Source organism: Canis lupus, chromosome 8, assembly GCF_003254725.2.
Source record: "Canis lupus dingo isolate Sandy chromosome 8, ASM325472v2, whole genome shotgun sequence".
NCBI lineage: Eukaryota > Metazoa > Chordata > Mammalia > Carnivora > Canidae > Canis > Canis lupus.
In genome coordinates this window covers 11,219,618-11,242,376 of record NC_064250.1, presented here as the reverse complement: position 1 = coordinate 11,242,376, position 22,759 = coordinate 11,219,618, and the positions used below count along the sequence as shown (strand labels likewise).

The 22,759-nt window shown below is 34.3% G+C and overlaps 1 protein-coding gene and 1 long non-coding RNA gene across 6 annotated transcripts in view; one reads left to right on the top strand and one right to left on the bottom strand.

The window, feature by feature from the left end:
• ARHGAP5 (Rho GTPase activating protein 5) overlaps positions 1-22,759 on the bottom strand; it is a 79,156-nt gene that overhangs the window by 31,831 nt on the left and 24,566 nt on the right. For 4 of the 5 annotated variants that reach the window (XM_025444019.3, XM_035719974.2, XM_025444018.3 and 1 more), the window contains exon 3: positions 5,989-6,136. In XM_025444019.3, the coding sequence (XP_025299804.1) occupies positions 5,989-6,136 (148 nt within the window). The remainder of the gene's footprint in view (positions 1-5,988; positions 6,137-22,759) is intronic. The other variant, XM_025444020.3, reaches the window with a different exon arrangement.
• LOC125755663 (uncharacterized) lies at positions 7,169-9,458 on the top strand. The gene is made up of 2 exons (XR_007412682.1): positions 7,169-7,551; positions 7,882-9,458. It is a non-coding gene; the product is annotated as an uncharacterized LOC125755663 (long non-coding RNA).

Sequence of the window (22,759 nt, the reverse complement as noted above, 5' to 3'; positions counted from 1 at the left end):
GTGGTTAGCATCTGCCTTTTGGCTCATGATCCTGGGGTTCCTGTGGGGAGGTCATGATCCTGGGGTCCCTATGGGGAGCCTGCTTCTCTCTCTGCCTATGTCTCTGCCTCTGTCTTTGTGTCTCTCGTGAAAAATTAAATCTTAAAAAAAGGTTTTTTTTTTTTTTGAAGAAAAAAAAAAACCCAACAGCTTATAACTATACCCAGAAGAACTGGGAAAACTCAGTATTTGATTTTAATACTTACTACAAAGTTACGTAATGAAAATTGAAAGGTACCAGCATATGTGGATAACCATATAAATCACTAAACTGTAAGTGGAAGCCAAGAAATATTCACATCTATGGTCAATTTTTCGAAAGAATGTCAAAAAAATCCAATAAATGGTGCTTAGACAATGGAGATCTACATGCAAAAGAATCTAGCTGTAACCTTCTCTTGCACCATACACAAAAAATAAAATGGATCACAGATCTAAATGTAAAGCACTAGTATCATTAAAATTCTTAGAAGAATATATAGGAACAAATCTTTGTGACCTTGGATTGGGCAAAACTTTCTTAAACACGATACTATGAACACAGTGAAAAAAATCTTAAAATACTGGAGAGATATCAAAATACCCAATTTTTGTGCTTCAGAAGATACCATCAAGGAATGTTTTTTGAGAATTTTTTTTTTGCAAATCATACTTACATACAACTTGTATTCAGCTTAACAGTAAAGTAAGATAAACAACTAAAAATGGGCAGGGGCGCCAGTGTGGCTCAGTTAGTTAAGCATCTGACTTTAGCTCAGGTCATTATCTCATCAGGGTCCTGGAATTGAGCCCCATGTGAGTTCTATGCTCAGTGAGAAGTCTGCTTGAGGATCCTCTCTTCCTGTCCCTCTGCCTCTCCGCCCACTATTGCTTTGTGTCTCTAAAATAAATAAATCTTTAAAAAAAATGAACAAAAGATCTAAATAGATATTTCTCGAAAGCAGATATACAAATAGCAAACAAACACTTGAAAAAACATACATAATAACATCATCTTCATCAGGGAAATGCAATCAAAATCCTATGATTTATCACTTCACATCTACTAGAGTAGTTACAGTCAAAAAAAGAGAAAAATAAGTATTAGCAAGATATGAAGAAACTAGAATTCATATACTGCTGGTGGGAATGTAAAATGGTACAACTACTTCAGAAGACAGTCTGGTAGTTTCCATATCATCTATCAAATCCACTTCGAGTACATACTCAAATGAAACACATGTCTACACAAAAAAATGATAGAAGAATGTTCACAGAAGCAACAGTCACAATAGGCAAAAAGTATAAACAACCCAAAGGTTCACTAATGGAAAATTATTCAGCAATAAAACTGAAGTACTGATAGATGCTATAAAATGAATGAGCTTTGAAAATGTTAGGTTAAAGAAGCCAGTAGAAAGTTAAAAGGTGGGTGGGTATGGGTAACAGGAAGTGACAGCTTAATGGGCATGGGGGTCCATTTTAGGAAAATGGAAAAATCCATTTTAGGAAACCTCTAAAATAGGTTGCAGTGATGGCTGCACAACTCTGTGAAAATACTAAAATTTACCACTGGATTGTACATTTTAAATGAATGAATTGCAGAATATGTGAATTACATTTTAGTAAAGCTGTTATAAAAAAAGATTTATATATCTTCCTTTTGAAAGAAAATATCTTTCAAAAACAATGATAAATATCTATTTTTTTTTAACAGATTTTATTTATTCATTCATGAGAGACACACAGAGAGAGAGGCAAAGACATAGGCAGAGACAGGCAGGCTCCACACAGGGAGCCCGATGTGGGACTTGATTCCAGGACCCCAGCATCACGCCCTGGGCCGAAGGCAGAGCGTTAACTGCTGAGCCACTCAGGTGTCCTGATAAATATCTGTTTAAAGCAAAAATTATAAACATGTATTATGATTTTTAATACATACTGAGAATTATAGGTCAAAGGAACAGAATAGAATATCAAGAAATAAATCCACAATCATATGGTCAATTAATCTTCAACAAAGCAGGAAAGAATATCCAATGGGAAAAACAGTCTCTTGAAATGGTGCTGGGAAAACTCATCAGCTACATGCAAAAGAATGAAACTGGACCACTTTCTTATACCATACACAAAAATAAACTCAAAATGGATTAAAAACCTAAATGTGAGACATGAAGTCACAAAAATTCTAGAAAGGAGCACAGGCAATAATGTCTCTGACCTCAGCTGTCACAACATTTTTCTAGATGTTTCCTGAGGCAAGGAAAATAAATGCAAAAATAAACTAGTGGGACTTTTGCACTGAAAGACAACCTATAGAATGGGAGAAGATATTTGCAAATGACATATCTGATAAAGGGTTAGTATGTAAAATATATAAAGAATTTATACAACCCAACATCCAAAAAAACCCAAATAATCCAATAAAAAATGGGTGCAAAACATGAACAGACATTTCTCCAAAGAAGACGTACAAATGGCTAGATACATGAAAAGATGCTCATCTTCACTTATCATCAGGGAAATGCAAATCAGAACTATAATTAGGTATTCCCTCATACCTGTCTGAATGGCTAAAATCAAAAACACATGAAACAAGTGTTTGTGAGGATGTGGAGAAAATAGAACTCGTGTGCACTGTTGATGGGAATGTGGAACAGTATGGAGATTCCTCAAAAAGTTAAAAATAGAACTATCCTACAATCCCCAATTGTACTACTGGGTACCTTAAAAAACACAAAAACACAAATTCAAAGGGATATACACACGACCTAATGCTTACTGCAGCATTATTTACAAAAGGCAAATTATGGAAGCAGCCCAAATGTTCACTGACAGATGAATTCATAAAGAAGTGGCATATATATGCAATGGAATATTATTCAGCCATAAAAAAGAATGAAATCTTGCCATCTGCAACACATAGATGGAGTTAGTAAAATGCTGGGTGAAATAAGATACAAATGAAAGCAGAAAAGAGAATTAAAAGTAGAATTCACTGAATTAAAAATAGACAAAAGACAGGAGGAAAAACAAACCAATAAAACCAAAAGTTGGTTCTTTGAAAAGACTGATAATATTGATACATTTCTAATGAGAGGGGAAGAAAAGACACAAATTAGTAATATAAAATCAAAAGAGAATACACCACTACAGAGATGCTACCGGCATTAAACCTCTGATAAGGAATTTTTTTTTTAAGATTTTAAAGAGGCAGAGACACAGGCAGAGAGAGAAGCAGGCTCCATGCAGGAAGCCGGATGCAGAACTCAATCCCGGGTCTCCAGGATCACGCCTTGGGCTGAAGGCGGCGCTAAATCGCTGAGCCACCTGGGCTGCCCATTATAAGGAATTCTATAAACAATCTTATGCCACCTCGGATGGAATGGGCAAACTTTGAAAGACAAAAAACCCCTATGCTTAATTAAGAAATCAAAAATCTATATAGCCCTGTATCTACTTTAAAATTTTAGACAATAGTTAAAAACCTCCTCACAAATAAAATTCCAGGTCCAAACGGTTTCATGGTGATTTATACCAAAATTTAAGAAAGAAATATTACCAATTTTGTACAAACTTTTTAGAAAATAGACTCAAGTCTGTGATGCCAGTTTTACTCTGATACCAAAACTAGCCAAAGACACTGCAAGTTAAAGAAAACTACAGACCAATATCCCTCAGGAATCAGAAATTCTTAACATTTCAGCAAAATGAATCCAGCAATATATAAAAAAAGAAAACATTATGACCAAGCAGTGTTTATCCCAGAGATGCAAGTTTAGTTTAACACCTGAATATCAATAAATATTTTACTATATAAACAGACTTTAAAAAGGAACCATATGATCAACCTCAACAGAAAAATCACATGACAAAAATCAACATCCATTTTGGATATAAGGAACAAGAATAGAAGGGAACTTCTCAACCTGATAAAGAGCATCTACAAAAACCCCAACAGCTAGCTATCATTACGTATTGATGAAACACTGGGTGCTTTTTGGGGTGATGAAAATTTTCTTTATCTTGATTGTGGTGGTGCTTAAATGACTAGAGTTATCAAAACTCACTGAACAATCAAAATTGGTAAATTTCATCAATGAAGTTGAAATTTTAAGACTACCATAATAGCTTCTTCAAGGTTCTTTATGATTGATTATAACAGTAAAAGCACTCCTCATTTATACCACTACAAACAGTAAAACACAACTTTTAAATAAAAAGTATCTGATATATATTTACATTGTTAAGTTGAACCTTCAAAAGAAAATGGTTAGGCTACAAGTGCATATTGAGAATTCGATATTGAACTCGAGCAACTGAGAATTTTCTGCTAAAACTCATCAGCATTAATCAGTAAAATCAAACAATATACTACCACCACCACCACCACCACAAAAGAACTGGGCTTTAATCTATATAACTATTCTTGTGGTCTTATGGTACCTCAGTATACCTCTAACAAAGCACTTAAATATATAAATTACCCGTCAGTTAACTGAATTAATTCAGATTATGCTAAGAATTGGGGTAGAATTTCATTTTGTCTTACACTTGGAATTCATTCATTTTCCTTGTACCAAATCACTCAATTATCATGAAAATACTCAAGAAATGGGAATTTTTAATTATAAAAATAAATGTACAAAATACTATTATTTTATTTTCTAATTACTAAAGAAAATATATCCTCATTTCTCAGTCATATCCATAAAGCCAAATTATATTACTAGAGCAAATGAGAATTCTTTAAGCTCAAAGCAGAAAGTATTTTAAGAACCTTTGCAAAAAAAAAGGAACCTTTGTATTTCTACTATGCTAAAGATGGATAGAAATATAGATAAGAAATTTGGCTGAAATACACTTTGTTGAAGGAAAACAACAAATGAATAAAAGGGTATATCCAAATGTAGGCTCTATAAATTAATATTTATTAACCTTCCGGAAAGGAGAAGATATAGGCTATTTCAAATACAATACTAGTGGATAACAGTTATTGCCCCATATTCCACTCCTTTATTAAAACAGAAAGTCAGCACTTCTCACCAAGGAGAAAACCCCAAATGTAAAGAACTTAGCCGATAATCAGACTAAAAGGCTAAAGTGTATATCCAAGTAAAAATTAGTTTGACATTTTAGATAGGATATTGTAGTTTTGTCTTTTAAACAATGCTTACTTATCAAAGATCATTAAGAACAAATAAAGATGGAATTAGTTCATATTTTCAAACCATTAAATTTTGTAGTCCATTCAATTACTGAGGTTTCATGATTAACTTAGGTTTTAAAATGCACATAAACATGACAAAAGTGATAAAATTCTACCTTTATTCCTTAACTTTGACTAGTCCAGCCCTCAGATGATAGTTTACATTGGACAAAGTAAACATAACACAGGCTGGTTTTTAAAATAGTGAGGATATCTGTACACTCTTAAAAATACAACTCAAACCATATAAACCACATCAAGATAGTGCTGCTAAATAAACAGTAATATCTCAAACAAGCAGCCTTTCATACATTTATAAATATTGCTATGAAATTTATTTTTTTTTGCTATGAAATTTAAAACAAAAAGTCATGTGTAAAATGGGTAATAATAATAGTGCTAGATTTAAAAAACACTGAAAACTTTCAGATTTATATATTTAAAGTCATAATTGAATAGCATAATTTAATAATCAAGTTATTTTAAATTCCAGAATAAAGTAAGTAACATTTTAGCATTCGACTTACCCATTTATTCAAGAGAAGCCCAACAAAAACATTAATGGCCAACAACAAAGCTTTTCCAAATGTCAGTTATGTCTAGAGTTAATATTCAAGATAATCAATCCTAACACCTCTTTCATAACTTAGCTTTGATGAATCATGAAACATTTCACAAACTGTTGGTTTGGCAAAAGTGAAATTTTCAATTAAATTTCTTGCAATGAAAAAAAAATTCTTGCAATGATACTTCAGTCCTACCTGTATCTTCAATAAATTCCACACATTTTTCAACAAATAGTGGTATGGGCTTCTCAGCTGTAACCAGATCCTGGAGGGGCATTCCAAAGTAATTACTTTCCCAATTTCTACGTGTTGGTGGATTGAAGTTCTTAGTTTTCTTTTTCTGCTATAAAAAAAATATTCAAGTTAAAACTATTAAAATTTCCTTCAGAATAACACTGATATTCAGCAATGTAAATACACATCCAACCTAAATGACCATCAATGTGGGACTCAGTTAAATTCTGCTAGAAGTAACAACTTGAGCAATGGAAAGAGACAAAGTGAACAGAGAAAAAAAATGACTAAAAAGAATGTTCCCTTTGGAAAATAATAGGAAACTGGAGAGGTAGGGAAATTAGAAAAGGCCATTTTTCAATGCCACCTCAAAGGAAATGCTGGAAGTAATCAATGCTCAATTCAGTTTAGGTGTAGCCTCCCAATTCTATTTGGTCTTTGGGGCAGGTCCAAGTGAGATTTTTGTGTATAGCTATTTATTATAAGAACATAATATAGCTTTAATTAATTATTGATTATACAATGGAACTATGTAACTTCATGAATTTTAGTCCCATCATCTGCCCCTTATTTTCCCATTTTCCTCCTATCTACTGATTCTATTTCTTAAATGTTAAGATAGTTTTCGTAAGTAATGGATACATTTTTACAAGAGTAAAAACAGAATAAAATACTAATTTTCAGAGTTTAATCTCAATCTAGCACTGGGAGAAAATGAGTTCTTTGCTAGGGAGTGAACATCTCAAAAATCTAAGGAGGGACTGTCTAGAATTCAACTGCTAAGAAGATTCTGAGTCAATTTTTCTGGAGTAGGATACTGTAGGCATTTCTAAAGATAATTCTATTATACATCCCTAGTTGACAATTTCTGAAATATAGAAAGATGAGTAAATTTTCAGAAATTCAAAGATGTTAGAGCATTTTTATTGACAGCTCTTCTCTTTTCAGTTTACCTACATTTTCTGATAAATCACAAACTTATTCAAATTTGTCATAATATCATTATTTACTTATTGTAAACAGGATAAAAACATATCATTTCTTACCAGAAAAGGGCAGGGGATGGGGAAGGTGCACAGGGAGAGTTTCCTATGCCTAAAGCAATACTCAACTTCCCATTCTTTCTGGAAGAGACTCTCCTTTGGATGGATCACCCAATGTATTCTTCCAAGTCTCTGGCTATCTTGAATAATTAACTAAGTCCTTTCTTCATCTCCATTTCAGGCTGCTCCATCTAGCAAACTTCCAGAGCTCATGAAATCAAGTTTCTAAACCCTCATGTACTATATCTCAATGATATGGATTATATACAACCCTGGTATGTACAGATCACATGTAACATAACTAGGTGTCTGGAATGTTGCCAACAAAGCATTGGAATGTTCGATCTGGCTCAAGACCTAAACCCACCAAGTAGCGTGGATCCTTACTCCTTAAATAATCCTTGCACTACCACCACCACCACCACCAAAACAAAACAATATGCAAGGAAGAGGAAATGAAGAAACTAATTTCAAAACTGAGGTAGGATAGTAAGCCAAGTCCTCTTTCTCAGAAACAGTAAGGTACTTTCTAGCCTGCAAACTACCAGCTGCAAAATTTGACTAGAAAACTGAAAACTGAGGCATAGATGGATGTATTTTGTTTAGAGAGATGATATAGCAATAAGTAAGATTACGCTTAATGAAAACAGCAATGCCTGGCCTATGACAGAAGCAAAAGGAATAAAGTGGTAAGAAGATCTATTAAGATCTTTGCTACCAAAAGAACACGGTTATGAGAAAAGTAAGCTAGTTGGTCCTAAATGTGCCAGTTAACTCTTAAGAAAACCCTCTTTTTAATATTGCCTTTTAGGAAACAATCTGAACTCTCAGATGACTCTGAAAACATTCCAGCCTTATCCTTGGGATCATAGGAAAGAAGAACATAATGGGAGTGTAAATTTTATTTAGTAAGAACTGAATACTTGGGGCAGCCCGAGTGGCTCAGCGGTTTGGCACCGCCTGCGGCCCAGGGTGTGACCCTGGAGACCCGGGATGGAGTCCCACATTGGGCGTCCTGCGTGGAGCCTGCTTCTCCCTCTGCCTGTGTGTCTCTGCTTCTCTCTTGCTCTCTCTGAATGAATAAATAAATCTTTAAAAAAAAAAAAAAGAACTGAATACTTGACTAAAATTGGGAAGGTGAAGACAAGAAAGTAAAATAAGGTAGATTATCTGGCTTATGCTCAGGGAACATTCCCCCAAGGTCTATAAAATTACAAGGGCAAATTATTTAATTCTGTGGTTATACCAAGATTCAGGGCTAGTAATCTATAGCAATGAAAGGCTAAGTGTCTTGTAGCATAGAATTTCTGGCAATGTCTAAAGGGATAATTTACTAACAAAGAACTGCCTTGACAGCTCAAGTTATAATTCATATATATTAGGAGGAAAAAAAACGTTTAAGTTCTGTGATTTTACTAATTTTTCTAACTAACACTGGTATAAAAGAATATTCTATTCAGAGAAAGTTTTGGATTAGCTTTTATGATGAATAAAAATGTATAATTCCTTTTTCTAATAGTGATAGTTCTTAATCATCAGAATTCTGAGAGTTCTTTTAAAATATGCAAATTTTGAAAAACTCTACATAATTTTGATATACATCCCTTAGTTAAGAGTTGCTGATCTATAGCTATACATTTATATCAATTCAAAATGAATTTTGTAAGCTAAACTATCTAAGGCTAGATGATTACAACTGTTATAAAATGCCATCAATTCTCAGAAAGCCAAGAAAAAGATGAGGAGTATGGCTATTTGATAATTTATTTCCATAGGTTTTGAAGAACCATTGTCAGAAATGGCAGCCCCCAATTAAATAATTATGCCAGCAGGAAAACATCTGATTTCTAATAACCCAACTTTTGATTCATACTACAAATGAATATCCACAGTAAAATAAACATCTAATTCACAAATAATGTACACAATGTTATTAATTAAGTGTTCAGCAGACATTAAAAACTATCATTAGTATAAGAAAACAGGATTGGGAAAAGGTACACAAATAGCTTTCTTCTAGAAAGAGCTGCCTTCCCACTTCATAGTTACATCAGCAACACAAGAAGGGAGGGCATCTAACATCCTCAAAAAATACTGTAATCAGTAACATTTAAAAAAACATAATACTTCAACTGCTTCTTTTGTAAGCAACAAACTGAGGGGGAAAAAAAAGTTGCAAAAAGCAGTTGAGGAGGGATCCCTGGGTGGCGCAGCGGTTTGGCGCCTGCCTTTGGCCCAGGGCGCGATTCTGGAGACCCAGGATCGATTCCCACGTCGGCTCCCGGTGCATGGAGCCTGCTTCTCTCTGCCTGTGTCTCTGCCTCTCTTTCTCTCTCTGTGACTATCATAAATAAAATAAAAATTAAAAAAAAAAAAAAAAAAAAAAAAGCAGTTGAGGAGGCTTTCAAAGAGCCAATCCAGGAAACAAGAACATTTGATCTTCTCTAAGATGGGATTCTCAGAGGGGGGAAAAAAAAGGTCAAAGAAAGGAGACAACATGAAGCAAACTGTAAAGAAACTGGAGGAAAAAAAACTCATTAAAGAAATGAAAATCTCTGTAGTAAAAGACTCAATATAACTGAAAGATCAGAATACAGTGAAAAAGATCATCAGAATTCCCCTTCCTACTCTATCATTCTTATGACATATTCCAAAAAAATACTCTTTTGCTTCCATTTTTAAAGTCTCAATCGTCCTCTCCTTGGCTATTTGCCCCATAATGCTATTCCCTTTTGCAAACTCTGCAGAAGCCATATTTATATATATACATATATTAGATGTTTGCAATTTCTTCTTATATGTATTCAAATTATTCTACCACCCTCATCACTCCACTAAATCTGTTCTTATTAAGGTCACCAATGACTGTTTTGAATTAATAATAATTCCCAACTTTCATTTTACTTGACCTTTCGGCAGTCTCTTTCTTTCTTCACTGGACTTTGAGAACACCGCCTCTATTATCTCACTCACTCTCCCCTTACTAGTACTCGCTCCTGGATGCTCTTAGCCAGCCTTGTAATGGGAATACCCCAGGCCTCAGTCCCTGACTACCTTTTTTTCCCTCAATATCTATACCCACTCTCTTCATATTGTCCTCTATCTGCTGATAACCCAAATACTTGCAGCTTAGCTCTTTCTCCTGAACTCTAAACTCATTTGAAACATTCTACTGAACATCTTAACTTGAATGCCTAAGAAAAATCTCTTTCTTAACATCTACAAAACTAAACTACTGATGATTTCCTTAAAATATTCCCCAACTGTGTCCTTATCCATCTCCGATGCTAACAATTCCATCCTTTCAGTAGCTCAGGCTAAAAAATCTTGGGAGTTATCCTTGACCCCCTCTTTTTCTCTCATTCTACTTTCAACTGTAAAGCAAATGTATCAGATATAGAATGTAATTCTTAAAGCTATCATTTCACACAGCTAGATTACATCAACTGCTCAATCCATCCCCCAGGTTCTACCACCATCTCCTCAGACCATTCTCAATAAAGAAGCCAGAATGATAGCAACTCCCAAAATAGCAGCCTACAAGGCCATATAAAATCTGCATGCCTTGAACTCTGCCTCTTTGTATTCCAACTTCATTTCTCTCTACTTTCATCATCATTTACTCCTTTCCTCCAGCCACATAGCTTATTTGTTTTTTTAACATGCCAGGTATCCTCCTGACTTAGAGAGCTTTTTTATACTGGTGGTCCCCTTCATGATTTCTATGAGGCCTACAGTGACTACTCAAACAACTGTAATCCTAGTCCCTGCCCTTCTAGCTGTTGCCCAGCATTCCCAATCCTTTTTACTACTGTTTCTATCTACAACGCTACATTCTTTACTTATGTGTTGTTGTTATTACTGTTATCATTATTTGGTATCCCCTGCTACAATTTAAGCTCCACACAAGGGCAAGGATTTTTATCTGCTTTGTTCATCAACATACTCCAAGGAGTAGGGAATACTGCCTGTAAAAAAGAGCAAAGTACAAAGGGATTTGAGGTCTCTTCTGAAATAATGAATGCCAATATGTTTATTAAATGATCTCATCATGTGCTAGAAAAGATAACAAGACTGAACCATCAAGTTACAGACATATCATATTCAACTCAGTAAGCTTCAAAGAAACTTAAAAAGCATCCAGGCAGAAGAAATCAAGAACCAACAACAGAAGGAAAATATCAGACTAGCTTTAAAGTTCTGAGGAAAACTGGGAAGTCAGAAGACTCGTCAACAGGAATAGTCACAGGAAAAGAGTTGTCAAGAATTCTTTACCTAGTTAGTATGTCAATTTGGATGTGCGGTAACAAGCAACTACAAAAATTTTTAAAGTTTTCAAATATATAATAATATATTTAAATTACAGTAAAAACTGCTTTTGAAAAATCTTAAAGATGTAAGCTCTTTAGCTTACATGTAGAGAACTTGTGCTATGGAAGAAAGAATGAACATTGTTTATATTTACCCATAGAACTAATTCTAAGTTATGGTGGTATGGCTATATAACAAAATAACATCTAAAATTTCATAGCTAAAGCAACAAAATGTAAAAATAATTTGATAATAGGCCAAAACCAAAGACCTCAACATACCCAAAAGAGAAAGGGAAAATAATAAAAGATTGCGTGATTATGCTAAGGAATGACAGAGTATCATGACGGATTATTGGGGGAGGGAAGAATGATAAACTGAAATAGAGGTTCAATATAAATTTAATGACGAAAATAAGCAGCATGCAAACTAATAGTTTTTTCATTTATTTTTCTTTTACAGTTTTTTTTTTTTACCTTTTGAAGTGGAATAAAAATAGGGAATTAGACAAAAGCAAACTGAAACTTACAAAAATAAAATATAAATAAATGGAATAAGATCAACTAAAGAAGATTCTCAGATTTGGTACAAAACTAAACCCAACTAAACACACGTTATTTAAAAAGAGGGACTCCTAAGAGTTGAAAATAAAAACAGGAAAAGTAATGATTTTTTCTTTTTTGTTTTTAAAGAGCAATATTAAATTGGAATTGCCTTCACGAGGCAAAATGCTTTGAACTATACAAAAAGTTATCCCTACGATCTATCCCTTTTCTCCTATAACATTAATCTGTCCCTCCCCTGGGTCATTCTTCTGAACATATCGTCATCTTTAAAAACAACATGAAAATCCTCCTTTAATCCCATGTTAACCTCTAGCTACTATCCCAATTCTTGCTTTTTTTTTTTTTTCTTGGCTGTTTAAATTTTTAATTCCAGTTAGTCAACATACAGTGTTATATGTTAGTTTCAGGTGTCTTGCTCCCTTTCACAGCAAAACTTCTTGGAGATGCCATCTACATCTACTATCTTTTCACATTCCATTCACTCTTTAACCTACTTCCCTTGGGCTTTCTCTTCCATTCAACTTAAATGCTTGTCAAGATCAGATACTTCCACACTATCAAATTAAAAAAGAAATGTTGCTCTTCATCCTTCTTGAACTCTCAGAAACATTCTTTCCTGACTACTACCCTTCCTTAAACACTTGTTCTCTTGGCTCTCATTTCACTACTCTTGGGTTCAAAGGATTTCTTTTTGTTTCACCTGCCAATACCCTTCCTGATTTACCCAAACTCAGTTCTGAGCCCTCCATTCTTTCTCTGTACTCTACACCCTTAGGTAAATTTATCTAATCCCTAGTTTAAATCCCTTTACATCATGTATCTCTTTTTCTAAGTACCAGATTCATACATATAACTTTTAGGTTTTATTTTCACTGGGATCTCAACATAAAAAGTGCAAAATAGATGTCTTGATTCTCTCTGGTCTGAATCACCCTTAGTTTTCACTATCTCAGTAATTCTACCCAGTTGCTTAGATCTTAAATCTAGGACTCATCTTGATTTTCTTCCTCTTCCCTTACTCCCTACAGCAACTGCTAAACCCTGTTGGTATGACTTCCAAAATATTATATAAGAACTGTCTACTTTTCCCTTTTTTTGGTACCTATACTGGCAAAATACCTAGCACATGATAAATATATGTTCAGTAAACACTGACAGAAGCACACAAAATTACAAACAGGAACCAGAGAAAGACTTTACCATGTAAGATTTCTATTAATACACAAAGTACTGTTTGTTGGTTTATTTACCAGTTTATGCAAATTCAGTATTCATTATATCAAATTCCTCGTATCTACGGGAGTCACTATGTAGGTGTACCTAAACTTAAGCATCCAAACCTAATAAACCAGGATTTATGCAAAATGATGATTATACATCATAAAATTACAAGAATTAAACAGCCAATTCTATGTGAATTCATTTGGATATAGGGTGATGTATTTTCAATAGTGTGTAAGAACTGAGCACCGTGTGTACGTAGCATCATGCTAGGTACTGTGCAGGATACAAAATTAAGTGGAAATAAGTTTAATGTTCTCAAGAAAAATGTATTATGAAGAAAAATATCTCACTACCTGTCATTTAGTTAACAGCACATATAAAATATTATGTGGTTAAGTGTTAAAATAATTGTGTGCAAGGCTTAAATCCAGACTTTAAAAGGAAGAGATGAAGTCAGGGATAGTTCAGGAATTTAGAAAGAATCTGGTCTGTACTTACTCATCTAAACATTTGGGTGCCTACCAAATGTCAGCATAAGCACTCAGAAATCAATAGAAACAGCATTTACTGCTTACTGTATATTAGGTACTTGGTAATGTTACGTGTATAATCTTAATTGTCACAACAGCTCTGACACTGCTACTATTTTGCATCTATTTTACATCTATTTCAATGCACCTGCAATGTGCAGGAATGAATAATGCGGGTAGAGAGGTAGGTAAGGGCCACATTGCCAATGGGTTTTTCCCTTAAGAAATTTGAACTTTATACCGGAGCTTAAAATATATTTTGCAGGGAGAGAGATGAGGTACTTTATTTTAGTACTATTCCTCAGAAAGCAACATAAAGGACAGTCTGAAGCTAGGGTGAACAGAAGACACAGAAACTTAAGTTATCGCTCCACCTATGCTAGTGAAGCTATGGAGATACAATTCATCACACATTCCTAGTGGGAATCTAAAATGGTATGCTCACTCTGAAATTTGGCAGTTTCTCAAAACGCTACAGAGAAATGAAAACTTGTATTTATATAAAAATTTATGGTTCATAGTTACTTTGTTCATAATAGCCCCAAACTATAAACAACAGATGCCTTTCAACAGGTTAAATAACTATGGTATATCCACACCATAGAATATCACTCCACAAACAAAGGGATAAACTAATGATATATGGCAACAACTTGACTGAATCTCAAGGAAATTATGATGGAAAAAAAAAGTCAATCTCAAAGTTGCATACAGTATGATCTCATTTATATAATATTCTAGAACTGGCAAAATTATAAAATGACAAAATGGAAAACAAATTAGTGGTTGCCAAGGGTTATGAGTGGGAGTGAGAAGAAGGGAGGGTGTGATTATAAAAAGACAACAGAAGAGATCTGTTGGTCAAAGAACTGTTTTTGCAACTTATAGCGGTCAATACAAAAAACCTACCCGTGTGAATAATTGCACCAAACTACACACACACACACACGTACAAGGAAAAGTGGGGAAATCTAAGTAAGATCTGTGAATTATATTAATGTCAATACCCTGGTTGTGATATTGTACTATAGTTTTGAAAGATGTTACATTTGTGGGAAACTGGGCAAAAAGAGTGTATGGGATCATTATATTACAAAAGCACACCAATCTACAATTATATTAAAATTACAATTTTTAAAAAAGACCATCACAATAATCCAAGTAAGAAATTATGACAACTTTGAAGACTGTGACAATGAAACGTAAGCAATATATTTTAGAGCAGAATAAAGATCAGCCAAGTAAGATAAACAGCAATAGCATGTAGCTTTGGCCCATAGTAGTTCCTTCCTGAAAATATATTCTCATCCAATCATGATGAGAGGGAAGTAAATTCTGTGACCTATGAGGAAAATCCTGCCTTTCATAATGAACAGGTACAAACATGCCTTGTATGACTGACTTTTAGATTCACACAGGACTTTTTTTTTTAAAGACCACATTCTGTTACACAGTATTCTGTTACTTCACTACTATTGACATTTTGGGCTTTGTTGTAGGAGATTACCCTATGAACTGTTAAGATGCTTAGCAGAAACCCTGGCTTCTATCCAATAGCTACCAGTAGTAACTCCCTACCCAGTTGTGACAGCCAAAAATGTTTCCAGACATTGACAGATGTTCCCTGGAGGGCAAAACTGACCCCAGTTGAAAATGACTGTGCTAGGCTAATAAAAACCAAGGACAAAGAACTCAAGTTTGTAAGATAGCTACAGATATATTTCTGGGATGTCTAAGAATTTTAACTTTGAAAAAGGTCAATATGTAACTCAAGACTGAGAAACATTACTGTAGAGTACACAAAGATGGAATAATTGTAATTGCCCTCAAAAAGCTTATAGTGTAGTAAGAAAAAACTTCTTAAACTACAAAGTGACAAAACTAGTATAAAGCAATAGCAATTACTTTAGATGAGAAGTAGTAGTACTGCATCAGAGAACACAATTATATCTGTATAAGAAGCCTTTAATGGCAAGCAGGACTCCATGAGGGTTTACTTAATCCTTTTTCTAAAAAAGTCTATAAAAGCTGTAGGTACTGACCGAGAGTCCAAACTCTGGAAATCAGGAATGTTGTGAAGGCTCTTTCACACCCTTTAGGCTAATACTAGGTGAAAGAGACAGTAACTGAGGGTAAATAAATGTGGTCTGGGTTCTTGTACATACTAACAGACAAACAGGTCCTAGCACTGATTCATCTCTAAGATGCCATCTTCCTATAAAACATTTCAACATAAATTATCTGACAGGTATTTTATTAATGTCACTAACAATTTCACCAATCAAAAAATAAACATGTAATCATCCGCAGAGGGTCCTAAAAAGCATCTACCTATTCAAATGAATAATGGGTGAATTTCCTCCCAGTTTCCCCAAATAGATGTTTTTAAGTGTATTTCACATGGAAAAGGGTTTTCTATTACACCCAGCACTTCATTCTTAAAACCACTGATTAGTTCCCTTTACAACTAATCTGTTAGGTCCTTTCTGTTATTCTAATGATTGCCAGAGGATCAAGAGAAAAAGAAAAAAAATTTCACTGTGTCTTTTTTCTTCCTTATTATCAACAGAGGTTCTTAAACCAAAGTCCACAGCTTTAAAAAGTATATGAAACCCTTAAAACTCCAGTAAAATTTTGTGCATGTGCATTTTTCCAGGGAAAATACCCAAACCTTTCCTCAATTTTGCAAAGGCTAAGAGTACTTCCCCTGAACCTCAAAACAATTACCTTGTACAAAGTATTCAAGGTGTACCTTCCATCTGGACAAAGTTAGATACAATTACAAGATCATATTTGTCACACACTTTTACTTTGTTCTAAAAATTGGAAACATCAAAAATTACTACTTTTAAGAAGCAGTCCTTTTGTGGTTTCTCTTTTCACATAGATTAAGCCCTATTGAGGACTCTTACATCAACTAAGATGACAAGAAAACATTACAGAGTTAGAAATCATAAGACTATATAATAGAAACAATAATTCTAAGATTAAGTGGTACAATTCATAGAATGCTAAACTTTGCAGTACGTAAAATTGACAACCCTATAAAATTACCCATTAGTCTTGGAATACAAACAATTGTCCATTAATATGAAATTATAATAAGAATAATCTGTTATAGGAGTTAAGTGACTCCTTGATATATTAATACATCCTAACAATTATAATTAATGTGCTACAAAAGAGTAATTTCAGTATTTGTGCTATGCCAGTTTTTGCTAAACATTCAATATGCTGTTATGAAAGCAAAGGAAAAAAGCTTGAATAGAAAGCCACACTGAAGATATTTACATTTGCTTTTAGGTTAGTGAAATTAGTGCACCAATGACACAAACATTTAAATTAAGCCTCATTACAACACAGAAGTAAAATAAATATACTTTAAAGACTGCTCATCTTGTTACATTTCAATCTGAATTTGAAAAGCACTAAATCATGGTCAAATGGACAGCACAGAACAAATTCAAAGAAATAGTAAAATATAAACAGAAATATTTTATATATCCACATCTATATAATACCATAAATTGATGTACCCAAACCAGAAATGCCACCAATTTTATGAGAAATCTTAGAAACGCCATATAACTTAATCAATCAGGAAGGCAGAGATCAATTTAGCCAATTAACCAATAAGCAAGCAAGTGAAATGCTTTCTTAAGGACATCTCACCAAATGCTTTCCAAATGAGATTACAGATATGAAAGAACAAGTTTTGCTAAATCTGTTGAAAATAGAAAATGTTTTAATTTTCAATAAAATCAAACTTATTAGACTGAATTCCTTGAAAGCAGAACCCACAACCATCATTCCTGTATCCTTTAGCTTCAAACAAAGCTCAGGCATAGCGGACATTCAGTAAGATGCTTGGTGAATAAAGCGGCAATTTCCTTATGTCAAAATAAATGGTAATTACTAACCTTCCCTCCCCCAACCGGCACATAAACAGTTCTTTTATCACAACTACAAAAGCCACATACTCATACTGATTTCAACTGACAATAGTCAAAATAATGTACCAGGCCATAAAGATTAATTATAAAGAATATATAAATCTTGCTTGTAACAGATATTATGGTTTTCATCCCTTAGAAAGTAACTCAATTTGGGGGAAAGGCAACTTCACCCAGAGATCTAGGGATAAAGTCTCAGGCCTACCTACATTCAGTACCATAAATGCTATTCTCCTGGCCAGAGTTCACTAGTTAGGAATAGATATAGGCTCGAACTCAAGGTAAACAGGCTGGAAAAGATTCTGATTGAGGAGTCTGGGAAAGCAACCTCCTTCTCATTCGTCTGAATATACTGCCTTTACAAGAGTGGCCAACACTCTCTCCCAAAAAAGTGTAAGACAATAATGGATATAACAGATATTCTGTCAACTGACAAATCTAACCAAATCTCTCCCAAAATAGGTGAAAAACAGAAAATATGAAACTTTCAAGTACTTTGAGACTGTTAAATGACCTTGCTTATTAAATAAAGTCTAACTCCCTCCATCTGTATCTGATCTGCAAGTGTTGTTCTTTCTACAGTAAGCTTTTTAGCATGCAATTTTTATTCAGCCTTAATTAAAATTCTTTCAAGATTGTGTTTCTCTCAGGTATGAACCTGACAGTCCATCAAATAACTGTCAAGAGGTTAAATGATATACACTAAAAATGAAAAGCAAACTTACCCTATAACTTATGCATTTGGATATAGACAACGGTTCAATATAGACATGTATCTCATTACTTTTGTTATCTGGAATGAACAATTTCTAATCAAGAGAAAACTCTGGTCACCACTGTTTGGTAAAAGTATTTTTATTTTTAAAAGGTATTTTACTTAATAAGGACTGAGATTCTAAAAAAAAAAAAAAAAAAAAAAAAGGACTGAGATTCTAGAAGTTATAAGTCAAATAATTCTAAGCTTAATATTTATTACATTCTAAAGGATCTACTATATTAATTAATATCACTTATCAATTCACTATTTACTAATATTAAATTAACATTCTGTGATTCAATATATACATACAGACCTCTGGTCTTTTTGAAGGTTACATACCTATTTTGGTATTCTTCCCCAAGTGCTATTACAATGGCTAAAACAGAATCTTCTAAGATATTATCTGAGAGTCAGGTTTACTAAGAAAGAAGCAGTAAGATACAGAGGAAAGAATACAGACTGGAAGCAGCATTTGAAAATAAAATAGGAACTGGTCATCACTAAGCAAGAGAATGAAAAGATTCAGGACCTGGAAGCAAGATAGGAAAACAATTTTTAAAAAGCTAAAAATGAAAAATCATCTTAATACTGACTTACTCTAATACACTATAAATTCACAAAGTATTTTACTGTTGAATCAAGGTAACAGCACTGAAATAGATACTGAAGAGAAACCAAACTGGCTTAAACACAGGTATACCTTGTTTCATTGAACGAGTGTTAAAAACGGCAAATTTATCTATACAACTCAAATTTCTCAATTCAGTTCTTTTTCTTAAAGCATTTTTTCAAACACTTGTAGGTTATGAAATCAACTCAGTAGGTCACAACTAGCACCTCTTGATTTCACCATAATAGACTAGAAAATCAAAATAATGTATACAGTAGCAGCAAGTGGTTTTTTTTTTGAGATTTATGTAGAAACATTTACATGTACGATTTAAACAAAATAATTCCTATGGTTGCAATCAAGAAACATACGAGGTTTTGATCTAATAACACTAAACTCATCTTGAGAGTGTAAAAGAGAAAAAAAGCATACAGCCTTCTTTGGCAGGAATGACAAGTCCAGTTTAAGAGAAACAGATTTCTGAGCCTTCCTTACATACTATTAGTACCCAAAAATTACGATTTTCCAGGTGTTAAGGAATCTGAGAAGATTTCTAGCCTACTGCTCCCATCTTGAAATCAAAGAATGAAGGTAAATAAAATGACCTTTCCTCTTTGGGGGGGTGGGGTGGGCAAAGAAATGCATAAACTCAAGTTCAGAATTCCTAAGAGTACTGAATTTAAAAATAAGTCCAGGGGCACCTAGATGGCTCAGTGGTTGAGCTCTGCTATCGGCTCAGGTCGTGATCCCAGGGTACTGGGATCGAGTACCAAACTGGGACTCTCCGCAGGGAGTCTGCTTCTGCCTCTCTGTGTCTCTCATGAGTAAATAAATCTTTTAAAAAAACTAAAAATTAAAATAAGTCCAGAAACTAATCCAGCATAACAGGACAAAGGACTGTTATGAAATACAGCCAGAGTATATGAGGCTATTTCAAGCCTGATACATACTGTAACAGCATTTATTAAAAGCACCGCTACATGCGAAGAATTTGAAACACATAGTTCTGATTCCGATCACAATTTCGGGTATTATAATCATTAATTTACAAGTGAAAGAATCAGTTCAAAAAGGCTAATAAGTGTTACTCTTACTCTCTACCTTCTGTTTTTTTTTTTTTTCTACCTTCTGTTCTTAAGGATCATCTTTACTACTTGGCCTTTCAACGCTGGCGATTCCTCACCTCAAGACTCTGTACTCTTCTGTACTCTCCCTAGGTCAATTTAATCTATTGCCATCTCTACTTTATTGGCTCCTAAATATGTATCTCTAACTTAGACCTCTCCTGTGAGGACTGTTACAACTAACTGCTAAATTGGCATCTCCACTTGAACTCTACAGCCAGTTTTAATTTCCACTCCCCAACTCCAAGCCTGGTAAATTTCTAATGTTCTACATCATAAACAGCATCAGTGCTTGAAGCTGCAGAAGCTAGAAACCAAGAAGGTATCTTTCCTAGCTCATTCACCATCCTCACTCTTCCCCACTACAATACACATAATCAAACCTTAGGGATTTTAAGTACTCTCAAATCCACCTCATTCTCTCCACTGCCACCATTCTCCCTCCCCACCGCCAACTACTCAAAGCTTTTATCATGATTTAGATTACTGTAATATGCCAATTGGTCTTCCATCACTCAACCCATTCTCCATACTGAAATGAAGTTATTTCAAATCCAACCACTGTTGGATGCAAATTACTGTAAAGCTAAATAACAAAAATGTCTAACAATGCTAAAAAGGTCTAAGCCTCGACCCAACTCTCAGGCCTCTCCTTGTACTATTCTCTCCCACAAAATTAGGATCAGGAAACTATGGCCTGGGGACACAATCCAGCCTGCTGCCTGTTTTTGAAAACAGCCATACTCATCTGTTTACATACTGTCAGTGGCTGCTTTGGTACCCTAACAGCAGATCTGAGCACTTATAACAGAGGCTGTATTAGCCTGCAAAGCCTAAAGCATTATCTGGCTCTTTACAGAAAGTATGCCAGCACCTTCCTTAGATTAATGACCACCCACAGGGGCCTCTTTGAAGAACATACCACATTCCCTTTACAAAATAAACAATCTATTCATACAGCATTAAATATTCTTCTGTTCACCCAACTATTCCCTTACTTAAGTCCTATTATTAACCCATCAGATCTTACTTAAAATAACTTCTCAGGGAGGCCTTTCTTACTCTCTAGATTAGCACATTCCAATTTAGATTAGCCACACTGCAATAGCCCCATACAGCTACCATGTTGGAATAACAGCTCCACCCCAGAGGACTGTATGTTTTGAGGTGCTCTATTCAATTCCGTTGGTCAATGTACCTATCTCTGTGCCAATAACAGTTTTACATGCCAAAGGTTCACATTATCTGATAAAATAAGCACATATCACCCATCACCAACAATCCACCTTTGCCTTTCTTAAGTGTCCTATTCTAAGCTCTTTACTCTTCCATATATGGGTTAGAATCAGTGTATGAAATTACCTGAAAATCCTGACAATTTGAATGAAACACTGAACGCAGAGATTAGCCTGAAGAGCAAGGACTTCTTCATGATACACTATATTCATGGATAGGAAGGCACTAGAGTTCCTCATTTATTTAGATCTTTTTCACTGTCTTTCAATAGTTTTTCACCTTTCTACATACTGATTTGCACATGTTATAATTACTCCCAGGCACTGGATAATCTACCATGTTTTTTAAAGTGACACTTTCTCTATTTTTACTAGTTGTTTATTGCTGACATACAGAGATGCAATGGACTTTTGGTTACTGAGATATATCAAGATATTTTGCTAACTCTTCTATCTAATAATAATTTATTTGTAGATCCTTTTTGGCTTTTACATAAACAATCACATCAGTCAATAATGACAATTGTGTTTCCTTCATTCCAATATTCATGCTTTTTTTTTCCTTATTGCTTGGAGTAGGATATCCACATAATATGGAATAAAGTAGTAGTAACAGTGTGTACATTATCTTGTTCCAGGTTGAAAAAGGAATCCATTTCCCCCATTAAGCATATTTGTTGCAGATTTCACTTATTATTTATAGATACCTTGGATTTTCTTGTTAAGATTCTTATCTGTTCACAATATAGTTTTCTATGAATTTGTTAAATTATGAAGTGCATTTCATCTATTGTTGTTGCATGCTTTTTGCTGTTTACAGGTCCAAAATCCCTTATCTAAAACCCTTGAGGGAAACAGGTTTTTGAATTTGGAAATTTTGGGATGCCTGGGTGGCTCAGCAGTTGAGCGTCTGCCTTTGGTTCAGGGCATGGTCCTGGAGTTCTGGGATCCAGTTCCACATCAGGCTCCCTGTGGGAAGCCTGCTTCTCCCTCTGCCTGTCTCTCCCTTCTCTCTGTGTCTTTCATGAGTAAATAAATAAAATTTTTAAAAAATTTTGGAAACTTTTTGACATTCGTCATAATGTACAATGCAAAAAATGTCAATTATGTAATCCCATTAAATTGTGGATCAGTTCCCTGTACTCAAATATACTAATATTTTTGCAATGAACTGTAGTTATTTACTCTAAGATAAACAATGATAAAAATAGCCTCAAATCAGATTTTGCCACCAAGAACAGGTCAAATCAGATTGTGCTACAAAGTTAAAAAATTAAACTAACTTCGTTTTCATAAATTGTTGGATTTTAAAATTTGTCAGGAGTCTGTAGACCTGTATTTCATTTAGGATTTTTTCCATATACACTCCTAAGCAA